The sequence below is a fragment of the Oncorhynchus gorbuscha genome, linkage group LG02 (assembly GCF_021184085.1).
Source record: "Oncorhynchus gorbuscha isolate QuinsamMale2020 ecotype Even-year linkage group LG02, OgorEven_v1.0, whole genome shotgun sequence".
Classification (NCBI taxonomy): Eukaryota; Metazoa; Chordata; class Actinopteri; order Salmoniformes; family Salmonidae; genus Oncorhynchus; species Oncorhynchus gorbuscha.
This window is the reverse complement of record NC_060174.1, coordinates 66051954-66063533: the sequence shown is the minus strand read 5'-3', so window position 1 is coordinate 66063533 and position 11580 is coordinate 66051954. Positions and strand designations below refer to the sequence as shown.

Here is an 11580-nt window from a genome sequence, read left to right as displayed (position 1 = left end):
ATACAGAGGCCCGAGTTCGATGACCTTTCAAAACGTTTTTTTCCCAGTCGGATCTCGTTCTTTTTTCCGAGTTCCCAGTTTACTTGAACGCACTGAAAGCATTTGCTTTCAAGAAAACTGGTAAATCTAGGTGAAATCATGACGTCAGTGCTCTTCAGGTCAGAAAGAGGCCCTGACTTGGAATTCCGAGTTTGATGATAGTTCATAACGATTTTTCGCAGTTGGAGCTTGTTGTTTATTTTTCGATTTTTATTTTCTTTTCTAATATCGATGCAGCATTCATAACAAATAGTAACTCGGAACTTGGAATCTCCGACATCAGTGTGTTCAAAACAACTGGGAAAAATCGATTTGAACAGTAATCCAACTCGGAACTCGGGCCTCTTTCCAGAGCTCCGACTTTCCGACCTGAATATCAATTACGTTATGCTTTGACCTCGTATTTTACCGTGTTCCCAGTTGTTTTGAATGCAGCATAAAACCAAGGATGTGACGTTTCATATGACACCAGAAATAAATCCCAAAAGGTCTTAACAACAAGTCGTCCGTTCGTTTCCAGTGTGTTTTTTAGTTGTTATTCACTCATACGTAAATACTAGCTTAAAACATTTGTTGGAGATTGCACCAAGATGGGGGTTGACTAGCAAGCACTTTGATTATAGTTAAACGTTTTCCCTCTAGCCAGCTAACGTTGTCGCTGGCACGTTAGTTGCACAGACCGGTAAATTGGTGGTACTAATTTTAAACTAGTAAACGTTAGACATCACTTTGTAGTTGTACAGCACATAACAAGGAAGATGGGGTCGTCGAAGAAACATAAGGAGAAAGGGCGTGATAAGGATGCAGAAGAGCGTCACCGCGAACACAAAAAACACCGTCACAAGGAGAGGGACAAGGAACGAAATGTCACCCGAGAGAGGGAGAAGAGGAAACGGTCCAGATCGAAGGAAAGGAGCGGACGGGGTTCCGAGAGAGAAGGTCGCAGTAAAGGCGAAAGGAGTGCTGGGGAGCCTCGCGTAAAGAAAGAAAAAGTGGAGGCCGGATATCAAGAAAGTCCAGGTAAATGCAGGCAAATATCCTGGCTTAAACAATTACATACATAATTAGAACCAGTCAGTGCGCAATAAACTCATATAGTCTGCAGGTATGATATTGAAGATGCTATCTTTTTTCTCCTGTGTTTTTCACTTCAATTGTAAATTTCCTTTTAGGAATTGGACCACAGTCTGCAAGTGGAGATGCCTCACTTAGCATTGAAGAGACAAAGTAAGTGACGGACATTGAATGATGGTGCCCTGATGATGGTGTAAGTAAATTCTGAATAACTTTCTAACCTGCCTGCCTTTCTTAACAGCAAGCTGAGGGCCAAGCTTGGTCTGAAGCCTCTGGAAATGACTGACACAACTAAAGGTGAGAAACTTGAGCCATATGGTGTCTCTGGTTAGAACTAGAACATGGCTGCAAACACGTAAAAGATGCATCCTCAGCCCTCAAATGAAGTTGACTCTTCTGATGCATCATGATGTATGGTGAATTGACACTTGCAGGGCGAGGGAAGAATTAATTCATTTCAAATGGACCGCCCTTGCCTGGAAATTTGTCACTTGTTAGTCCACAGTTGTTTTCAGTCATAATGGAACCGGTAGCTGGTGTTTGTGTTTTTTTTATATGAGCTATAGTTCATTATGATTGCATTTCATATCTTGGCTAGAAGATGACGCATCAGCAGACATTGAATGCTGGCCATCTGATATCAAGTAAATCGAAAATTACAGTGTAGAAGTGTGATGTCAGGGAAAGTTGTATGCACTAGCTAATGTTTCCAAAAGCTAACCAAACAAAAACATAACATTTACGATGTATGTTAGTGCCGTCATGTGCATTAGTAGCACAATTTCTAACTTATTTACATTTGTTTTTACTTACACTTGCATGTTGACTTCTCCATATTGATGTTGGTGTTAAGTTTCGGATGTCTTTTCTTAGTGGATGTGCAATCATCGCAAATTGAATTATGGGGTGTTTCAGGCCCCGGAGTGAACAGAATTGTACACTCGCAAACTTGATAAAAAAACGGGGGCTGAGGGGCTTATGTTGCCAACTTCCCTTGCTTGGCTAATTGTTTGGAACGACGGCAAAGATGGCCGCGGGGATTCCACCCAAAGGCTTAAGGTGACGGGAAGTGGAGTAGGCTGTGTCTTTTGTGTTTGAAATGCAGCCCATAGTCTATAGTAGTGACGTCATGTGTGGCTGATCGTGACTGGCTCACCCATGTCTGCTGCCCCAGAGCTCGGTACGAAGGAGCAGCCAATGGTTGCGGAGACGATCAACCCTGTGTACATCAAACAGCAGACCGAGATGAGGGAGAAACTGGCGGCTATGAAGGAGAAGAGGCTCCTCAATAAGAAACTGGGGTAAGGTCTAACTGCAGGAAGGTTTTGGCTGCACATACTCCACCAACATACTCTACCAACTTGCACTACATTGATAAGTGATTTAATGTAACTTTTTATTTTCTCTTCCTCGTCCACTTTTTTTCCCTTCTACTTCAGGAAAGTGAAGACTTTAGCAGAGGGAGACTGGCTGGACGACACTGTAGCTTGGGTGGAGAGGAGCCGGAAGATGGCCAAAGAGAAAGAACTGGCAGAGAAGAGAGTGAGTAGGGAGGGAACCATGTGGGGAGCAGGAGGGCTGTGAGATGAAGGGAGATGCTTGTCTTAGTTATGATTTTGTACTCTGTTTGATTGGTTCCTTTTGATTTCCTTCCTTTCCCTATCAGGCCAAACTTCTGCAGGAGATGGATGAGGAGTTTGGTGTGAGCAATCTGGTGGATGAGGAGTTTGGCCAGACCAAGAAGGTAAAATCTGCTTTCTTGTGTTGAATATCTCACCTGCTCAATTTACGATTGTGAAGACACTGTCTTCTGGTTTGTGTAGGCTAGATTTGAACAGCATTCAGTGAATATCAGTTTCCCCCCTATGGAGTTTGAGACCTGTGACACCATGCTTGATGTAGGATGCTTGATGTCTTGATTCTGTGCAGACTGAGTTGTCGCCCTATCTGGCGTTAGAAAAAGCCTCTTATGTTATTCTGCTTATCTTTGTTATAGGCCTCTTACAGCTCTCGGGACCTAAAGGGTCTCACTGTGCAGCATAGGATGGAGTCATTTAATGAAGGGGAGACTGTCATCCTCACACTGCAAGACCAAGGTGAGAGGAGGTTGAAATGTTAACAGTAACACAGAAATATATCAATGAAGACCATGCCTACACCAGACCCTCATCAAACACCCACACACTTGGCCTTTGTGTGTCTCTTTCAGGTGTGCTTGAAGAGGAGGATGATGTACTTGTAAACGTGGGTCTAGTGGACAAAGAAAAGGCTGAGAAGAATGTGGAGTTGAAGAAGAAAAAGCCTGATTACAAAGCTTACGAAGAGGACGAGAGTGTTGATGACATGGCTACGGTAAGAAAAGAGTTAGTCTTCATTTTGGAAATGCTGTCATGCTGCTCTCATGCTTAATTCAATCTCACTGACCAATGTCCGCCTCTGCACTTATTCTCTGCAGTTCAAGCCGCGCACTGTGCTGGGTAAGTATGATGAGGAGATTGATGGAGAGAAGAAGAAGAGTTTCCAGCTGAGCAAAGGGGGCTGTGCTGAGGGGGAACGGGAACGGGAGCTGCAGGCCATCCGGGAGACTCTGAGGAACCAGGCCCAGTCCCTGGAGATGCCTGCTCTCGCTATTGCCTCAGAGTACTACACACCACAGGAGATGGTGAGTGTTGTGGGGAGGTGTTGCTCTGGAGAGGGCCTGGGAAAGCTGTCTTTTGGATATGGGTTTCATGTGTAAATGTGTCTACTTTTGAATGCTGTGTGTTTTTTTTATTTTTTAGATTTGTTCACACACAATATGAGCTCTCATTAATGGTTGTTCACACAGATTCTTACTACTTTTGTTGTTAAAGGTGGGCTTTAAGAAGACCAAGCAGCGTGTCAGGAAGATCAGGAAGAAGGCGTTGCCTGACGAGCTCCAACTAGACGACACGCGCAACACCGACTTCGGCTCCAGGTTCTGCTCCTCTCCGCTTCAAGTGGAATATGACAGATGAGCCACCTTAGTTTCAGTCTGACTCTTTCTCTGTCTCTCCTTCAGGGTTCGGGGTCGGGGTCGCAGGCAGTTGGATGAGGGCCAGGAGGTGTCAAAGGAGGGTGTCATCATACCGGGACTAGATGTACCCCAACAGTCAGATGACATCAGGATGGCAGACATGGACATCAGTGACGATGGTGAGGGAGACATCTGTTAGTGGTTTAGTGATGAGCAAAACAAATGTATGGTTCACTCATGCCTGGTTTTGTTTAATATTATGACAACACTTACACTTTACTCTTCCTTAAGAGGACTTCATCCCCACTGAGCCGGCTGTGCTGGAGGAGGACGAGGCAGAGCAAGATCTGCAGAAGCAGCTGGAGAAGCAGAGGAAGCTCAAACAGAAGCAGCTGGAGAAGCAGAGGAAGCTCAAACAGAAGCAGCTGCTCCAAGACTCTGGGGAAAAGGTGTGAGCATTCTGTTCAGAAATGTTCCTCTCTTTACTCTACTTAAAATATCACTGTGGACAAAGATTCTGTCCTGTGCATTGATCCCTAATTTGATGACTGAAAACTGCAATATTGTGTAGATTACCATCCAAACTTTGCTATTAAATCACCAATAAGTGGTTAAACATTGCTCTCACTCTCTTGTGCTTCAGGTGGCAGAGCAGGTCCCATGGCTTGCAAGAGTGGACGGCAGTGACGACGAAGACAACAAGAACAACCTGAACATTGTATTTAATGCCACCTCTGAGTTCTGCAGAACTCTGGGTGACATCCCCACCTACGGTCTGTCAGGAAACAGAGAGGACCAGGAGGATATCATGGTGGGTACATTCTAAGAAATGGGAAATAGCTAATTGGTAAAAAAAAAATATATATATATATCATTAGAATTGGCACATAATCACATCATAAACAAGGAAACTGTTACAATTGTATTCTAGTGTGCTCAGTAGAGAGACTTGACATATCCATGAGCTCTGTTGTTTGTTTGCACTTGAACACACTATGGTTTGAGTCTGTATCAACTCTACACCTGCATTGCTTGCTGTTTGGAGTTTTAGGCTGGGTTTCTATACAGCACTTTGAGATATCAGCTGATGTACGAAGGGCTATATAAATACATTTGATTTGATATCCTTCTGTTTCTAGGATTTCGAACAGGAGGCGGCGAGAGATGGGGCCGGGGGTTCAGACTCGGATGAGGATGAGAATGTTGGCTGGAGCATCGTCAACGTGGATGAGGAACAGAAGCAGCCTGATGTGAGTGTCATCCTCCTGCCTTGTTGTCTCTTCCATTTTCCCATGCATTTACCAGTAGTGCTGGTTGGAGTCCCCTGGTGGGTCATTTACAGAATAACGTATTTCATGCATCATTATAAAGGTACATTTCACCATAAAAATGCATCTTCCTCAAACGTGACTATATTTTATATATATATATATATATATATATATATATATATACAGCGTATGCTGGGGATCATTCACAAGTGATCATATTGTCACTCATCAGACTATTCTCAATTTAATCTAGTCTTCACATATACTAAATAATAAGTGTGAAATTATACTGAACAAAAATATACACGCAACATGAGGCAATTTCAAAGATTTTACTGAGTTACAGTTCATATAAGAAAATCTATCAAATGTAAATATATTCATTATGCCCTAATCTATAGATTTCACATACTGGGTAGGAGTGCAGCCATGGCAGCCAGGCCCAGCCAATCACAATGAGTTTCCCCCCCACATAAGGGCTTTATTACAGACAAATACTCCTCTGTTGTGAAATAAATATAGGTGGCCTAGTTTATGGAAAGATGATGGGATTCTCTTTTTAAGAAGCAATCAACTCTGTTTTCTCACACCGTTGTGTAGCCTATAGAAATGTTGAGCAACATGAGCTCATGGGCTCTCATGAAGTGTTTGATTAGATTTTAGTTGGCATTTGCATTGTCAAAGAGTGATTAGAGAGACCGTATGATGCCTGAGTACCCGGCAGTTAGGACCTGATTTAGGGACAATAGAGCGCTGAGTACCAGGCCATTAGCGACTAGCCGTTAGTAAGTTTGGTAGGCTACTAATGACCATCAGTGGTATCAGTGTGCAGTTTTGGAAGAGCCTAGTTACCTTAAATGGTCACGTGGTATTTGACTGCGGCCTTGACTCGTGACCACTGGTGTGGCGGTAATATGGTCACCGTAACAGCCCTAACCATGATAACCCTTAAAAAATACACAAGGATTTCCCATCTGAACTACTGAGGTGAAAATGTTTGTCAACTGTATGTGCTCACCTTACTCACCTTTTGCTTCCATCTCATAGTTCTCCACAGCATCAACCACCATCCTGGATGAAGAACCCATTGTCAGCTCTGGGCTGGCTGCCGCCTTGGCGCTGTGCAAGAATAAGGGTAAGAGGACTGTCATGTAATGTTTCTGGTCTTCCTCTCGTCTCTCTCCTTTACAATTTTCATTATTTCTTTCATACTCTCCTTCTCTCCCTTAGGTCTCTTGGACACTCAAATGCAGAAGATATCCCGTGTCCGTGCTCCTACCGGTGCCCTGCCCAATGATAACTACAGCATTGAGGACAAGATGTGAGTTCCCTGTGCTTTGTGTGCTTATACTGCCCAAATAATTGCTGCTTGCTCAAAGACATTGAAAAAGTTACATCATAAATAAAGTGGCATGTTTTGTGTGTTCCATGTTTTTAGCACAGTGCCTTGTTAAGTTGCGAATGTAAAATGGAGTCCTAACTGTAATTTATGAAAACCCGTTAGCCCCTCCAACTCTCTGGTCTTGTTTCTCCAATTCTCTAGGACTATAGATGACAAGTACAGTCGGAGGGAGGAATATAGAGGCTTCACCCAGGACTTCAAGGAGAAGGACGCCTACAAGCCTGACGTCAAGATTGAGTATGTGGATGAATCTGGGCGGAAGCTCACTCCCAAAGAGGTAGATTATTTAATCTTCCCTTAACATCATTGACATACAGAATGTTGCTTTTGTCAACTGCTGTTTTGATGTAGGTAAAGGGTGTTCATCGAGAATATTGCACCCTAATCCTATTCCTTTTCTAGGCTTTCCGGCAGCTCTCACATCGGTTCCATGGGAAGGGGTCTGGCAAGATGAAGACTGAGAGGAGGATGAAAAAGCTGGAAGAGGAAGCGGTATGTCTGACCTTGCTCACTCAAAGACTATTTTAGGTCACTTTTGAAGTGGCAAGCCCTACTTGGTAGGACTGAAATCAGTATTTTTGTCTCTCATTTAAGTTCAAATTTTGGTTTATCTGATACTTTTAATCCAAACTCGCATATGGCTTTCAATTGAATAACACTTATTTTCCAGGCCTTACAAGACCATTCAGGTTGCAGGGCTTGCCCAGTTTAGTCTAGACCTGGGACGATAACCAAATATTATTGATACCGATCACTTATCGCAGGCATTTTGCTTATATTTCATTACAATATGTAGCCTATACTAGAGAAATGTGATGTTTTGGAATGAAATCAGTTTGGTAATGTGGGGGATTGTTAATTGGACAATTGATGGCTGCAACCATCAAACTAGTAGTTTAAATTATCATAAATCTGTGGTGCAGATTAATGTTCTAAAATTATTGTTATATTTATCCCTAACGCATCAATTCAGGCAATTTATCGCACAATGGATTTTTATTTATATGGCCCAGCTCTACTTTAGTCTAGTCAGTGGTTTGACCTTGGATGTATTTAAATTGATCCCCCGCCTGTCTCTCTTATCAGCTGCTGAAGAAGATGAGCAGTAGTGATACCCCTCTAGGAACGGTCGCTTTGCTTCAGGAGAAACAGAAGTCACAAAAAACACCTTACATTGTTCTGAGTGGGAGTGGGAAGAGCATGAATGCGTGAGTATTTTACAAACCTCTTTCTTTGTCCTCTCTTTCACCCTGCCTTAGATGTATGTATTTCTAGTCTAATTATAGTGGCGCTGTTTGAGAATGACAGAGCAGCTCAGAATATTTAATTTCAGTATTTCATTTAAAGGAGAATGTGACCTGCATAGATTATGTACCTAATTATTACTCACACTGCAGTCTGTTTCCCTCTCAATATGTTTGGCCTGTATTCCTCCTCTTTCCTCAGAAACAACATCACCAAATAGATGTGGTTGAGAAGAGGGATCTGACCAGTGAGGATGCAGGCTGTGCACCGTTAGACACACAAACACAGACTGAGATGTTTTACATTTTATTTTCCTTGTTGAATAAAATCAAGTAGCTGCATATTGCTGTTGTGTGTAAAGTAGAGTTTTTGCTTTTGATCCTGGATTTATGTAAACAAGGATTGTTATTTACATACAGTAAAGATTTGACATGAATTCTTGTTCCTTTTTTAAATTTCCCAAATGTATTTGTTTTCAGGGACAAATTAAACCATTGAAATTGCAAGGTGCTGAAGTTGGGGTAGCATTGTGTGTAGGTTATATCATGTGAGTCGGGTAAGGTTTAATATGTATCCTCGGTCTCTCCCACTTTAACACACTTGTACAGCACACAACACATGCACAGAATAAATTGTTTCAAAGATTTTGGTAGAAATAACAAAGCATTGATTCATTATTGACAGATGCCATTAACCAAAATCTTTATGTAAGTCACACAGACATACACACACATTCCCAAATGGGCCCCTTGCTTAGACCCTACACTGTAGTCTATGCACTTGTGGAGATCAAAGAGAATTTGACAACACCAATCAAATATAGAGAAGATATCAACAATATGTGTATCTTTTGAAAGCTAAATATTTAACATTGAAATGCTCTTGAGATAAATTTGGAAGATGATTATTAGAAGTAGGCCTAAATTACACGTGGGAAAGTGGCAAATCCACATTTACGAACCAGAGTTTTTTTTTATTCAAACCTGAGTTGCAAAATGAAATAACGGAAGCGGAAATAACATAACGGCGGGATAAGGAAGTGTTATCGGAATTTATGAAAACCATTTATCACATACACAACCGGTGCGGTAACTATCGTCTACTCTTTGTGGTTGGAAAAGGTCACGAAACCGCGTACGACAAGAAACAAGGTAGCTTATACACCACTACGCGACTCGAATAGTTGTAATATTCTAAACTTCTACGCTTGCTTTAAATCTGATTGGTGGCACGGGAGACTAGCTATAATATATCCATAGAAGCAGACCGCACACGTTAGATCCGTCAGCTCATGCTAGTTAGCTAGCACACAATCACCATTAGCAAACATTGAATAGTCATGTGAGTTTCAGTTAAATTGTCCGATCCAAACATGTTTCTACGTAGCTAGAAGCTAGTTATTTCTGACGTAGCAAGCTTTTTATCACTAGGAGCTAGCTGGTTACACTTTTGCTTGCTAAATGGCTAACTAGCTAGCTCAAGTGAAGCTGTTGGTCGCGGAGTTTGAGAGCTCCAAAAATAGTGCTCCTACTGTGGCTATGTATATTAGCAAACTCACAATGTAGCTTTGCGTGGATTACACTTTGGTCCTGGTCAAGTTAGCATACAAGGAGTATTTGTTTCCCCACAAAGAACATGGAAAGGTTTTGGTTTCAGTTTGGAACTTGTAAGACACTGAGGTCATGCTAGGGCACTCCCAATATGTTTTATGCAAATTGTGGCACTGCTGTTTGTCATGTTCACCCGGTATGTCCTGTTTAATATACGTTAGTTAGAAAAACCTAGCAACTCCATATATTGGTGTAGATCAAGTGTGTGCCTCAACTGTTTAAAACCAAAAGCAGTAGATAAAAGGTGCAATAACCTCCAATTGTCGTGAATTACTTCATTTTCTATTGTTCCTTGTGTGAAGGTACTCTAGGTGATCACTGACAGAAAGCAGCCATGTCGTCAACATCCCAGAAACACAAAGAGTTTGTGGCAGAACCCATGGGGGAGAAGTTAGTCAATTCACTTGCTGGCATTGGAGAGGTGCTTGGCAAGAGACTGGAGGAGAAGGGCTTCGACAAGGTGATGTAGCGTTTACTTAACTTTGGAACTTTAATCAATCGATTGAATATATTTCTAAAGCCCATTTTTACATCAGCAGATGTCACAAAGTGCTTATACAGAAACCCAGCCTAAAACCCAAAGTGCAAACAATGCAGATGGGCATGGTGACTAGGGTTAAACTCTCTAATAAGAAAGAAACCTAGAGGAACCAGGCTCTGAGGGGTGGCCAGTCATCTTCTGGCTGTGCCGATGGACATAAGAGATAATGGAACTTTGTTTTGTATATTAATCTTACTTAGTGGTTAGTGTGTCCATGTTCTCTTTTTTTCCCCCTCAATTCTCACTTGTGTACTCCCATAGGCTTATGTGGTCCTGGGTCAGTTCCTAGTGCTGAAGAAGGATGAGGAGCTATTCCGGGACTGGCTGAAAGATACATGCGGGGCCAATGTCAAACAGCAGGGCGATTGCTACGGCTGCCTGCGTGAGTGGTGCGATTCTTTCCTGTAGAGAAGCTATTTTATCCAGTTTCAGTTTTTCCAATTTCTAAATCCCAAACATCCATTTACCTCTACTGTGGTCTCACATCAACTTACACCTCATATGGACTCTCACTGCACATGAGGAAGTTAAGCAAAGTCGGACGTCGTAAGACCCAGTTATTTTTGAACTGTAGTCTTATAGACTTAAGAATGCTTTTAAAATCAGTTAGACATACTTTGCTGCAGTCACCCATGGGGTTGTTACACCCAACAGTGTAGCTCTGTAATGCTGACCTTTTCTATGATTCAAATCTTTGGCTGCACAGAAACGTTAGGAATGAGCTCATTTTGGTTTTCCTGCAATATGTTATTTCAATTTGTTCTCTGTCAAAGGAAAACTTTTATCAACATGGCCCCTTCACAAAAGTTATAACTAATGTTTGTACTCATCTCAAACTGACTGTTTGCCCTTGCATTTATTTAAATTAACTTATAATAGGATTTTAAACCATTTTAGATACCAAATAGCTTTAACATCTGTAATTAAAATGTCAAGATGTTACCGTTCATTTTTACAAAACAGAGTTCACAGGAAACACTAAGGTGTAATTGCTCCATGTTATCTTGTTTGTTTTTGTCAAAGTTGAAGAGATGCCTCAATGTTGTAATACAATTTTTTTTAAATCCACGATCTACTTAAGTTGGCTACCACAAATCACCTAATTTTCACACACAAAATGACAACCTAAAGTAAACCCACGAAAAATAGCACTGTTGTTTCAGGAAGTAATTTCTAGGCATGCACGTGTTGCTTGCTAACGTTTAATTGCTGAATGATTGGTTTTTCTGAAATACTGGTTCATGTTTTTGTGTTTTGACTGTGAAAGCATATTAGTTTTTATATTTTTCTTTTGAAATGAACAAAACCAACTGCAAGATCTGGACAATTCTGGGTTTGTTTTGTTTTTGCCATTTTTGGGGGGGGGAATAAAATCACAAATGAAATGCAAACTTGTTTTTGGT

At 41.6% G+C, this 11580-nt stretch overlaps 2 protein-coding genes across 2 annotated transcripts; both read left to right on the top strand.

Annotated features, from left to right (window-relative positions):
• Window positions 1–501: 501 nt before the first annotated feature.
• LOC124007719 (U4/U6.U5 tri-snRNP-associated protein 1-like) lies at window positions 502–8462 on the top strand. Its single transcript, XM_046318441.1, has 20 exons — window positions 502–1059; window positions 1212–1266; window positions 1355–1410; window positions 2288–2414; window positions 2553–2655; window positions 2780–2857; window positions 3110–3209; window positions 3323–3465; window positions 3569–3775; window positions 3966–4069; window positions 4154–4287; window positions 4400–4557; window positions 4752–4919; window positions 5248–5358; window positions 6427–6514; window positions 6610–6700; window positions 6923–7058; window positions 7184–7273; window positions 7868–7989; window positions 8228–8462. Exons 1-20 carry the CDS (start codon window positions 798–800, stop codon window positions 8244–8246), a joined length of 2352 nt encoding a protein of 783 aa, XP_046174397.1. The 5' UTR covers window positions 502–797; the 3' UTR covers window positions 8247–8462.
• Window positions 8463–9028: 566 nt separating this feature from the next.
• Window positions 9029–11568, top strand: LOC124007725 (barrier-to-autointegration factor). The gene is made up of 3 exons (XM_046318453.1): window positions 9029–9177; window positions 9939–10096; window positions 10439–11568. The coding sequence occupies exons 2-3, from the start codon at window positions 9971–9973 to the stop codon at window positions 10583–10585; spliced, it is 273 nt and encodes a 90-aa protein (XP_046174409.1). The 5' UTR covers window positions 9029–9177; window positions 9939–9970; the 3' UTR covers window positions 10586–11568.
• Window positions 11569–11580: the final 12 nt, after the last annotated feature.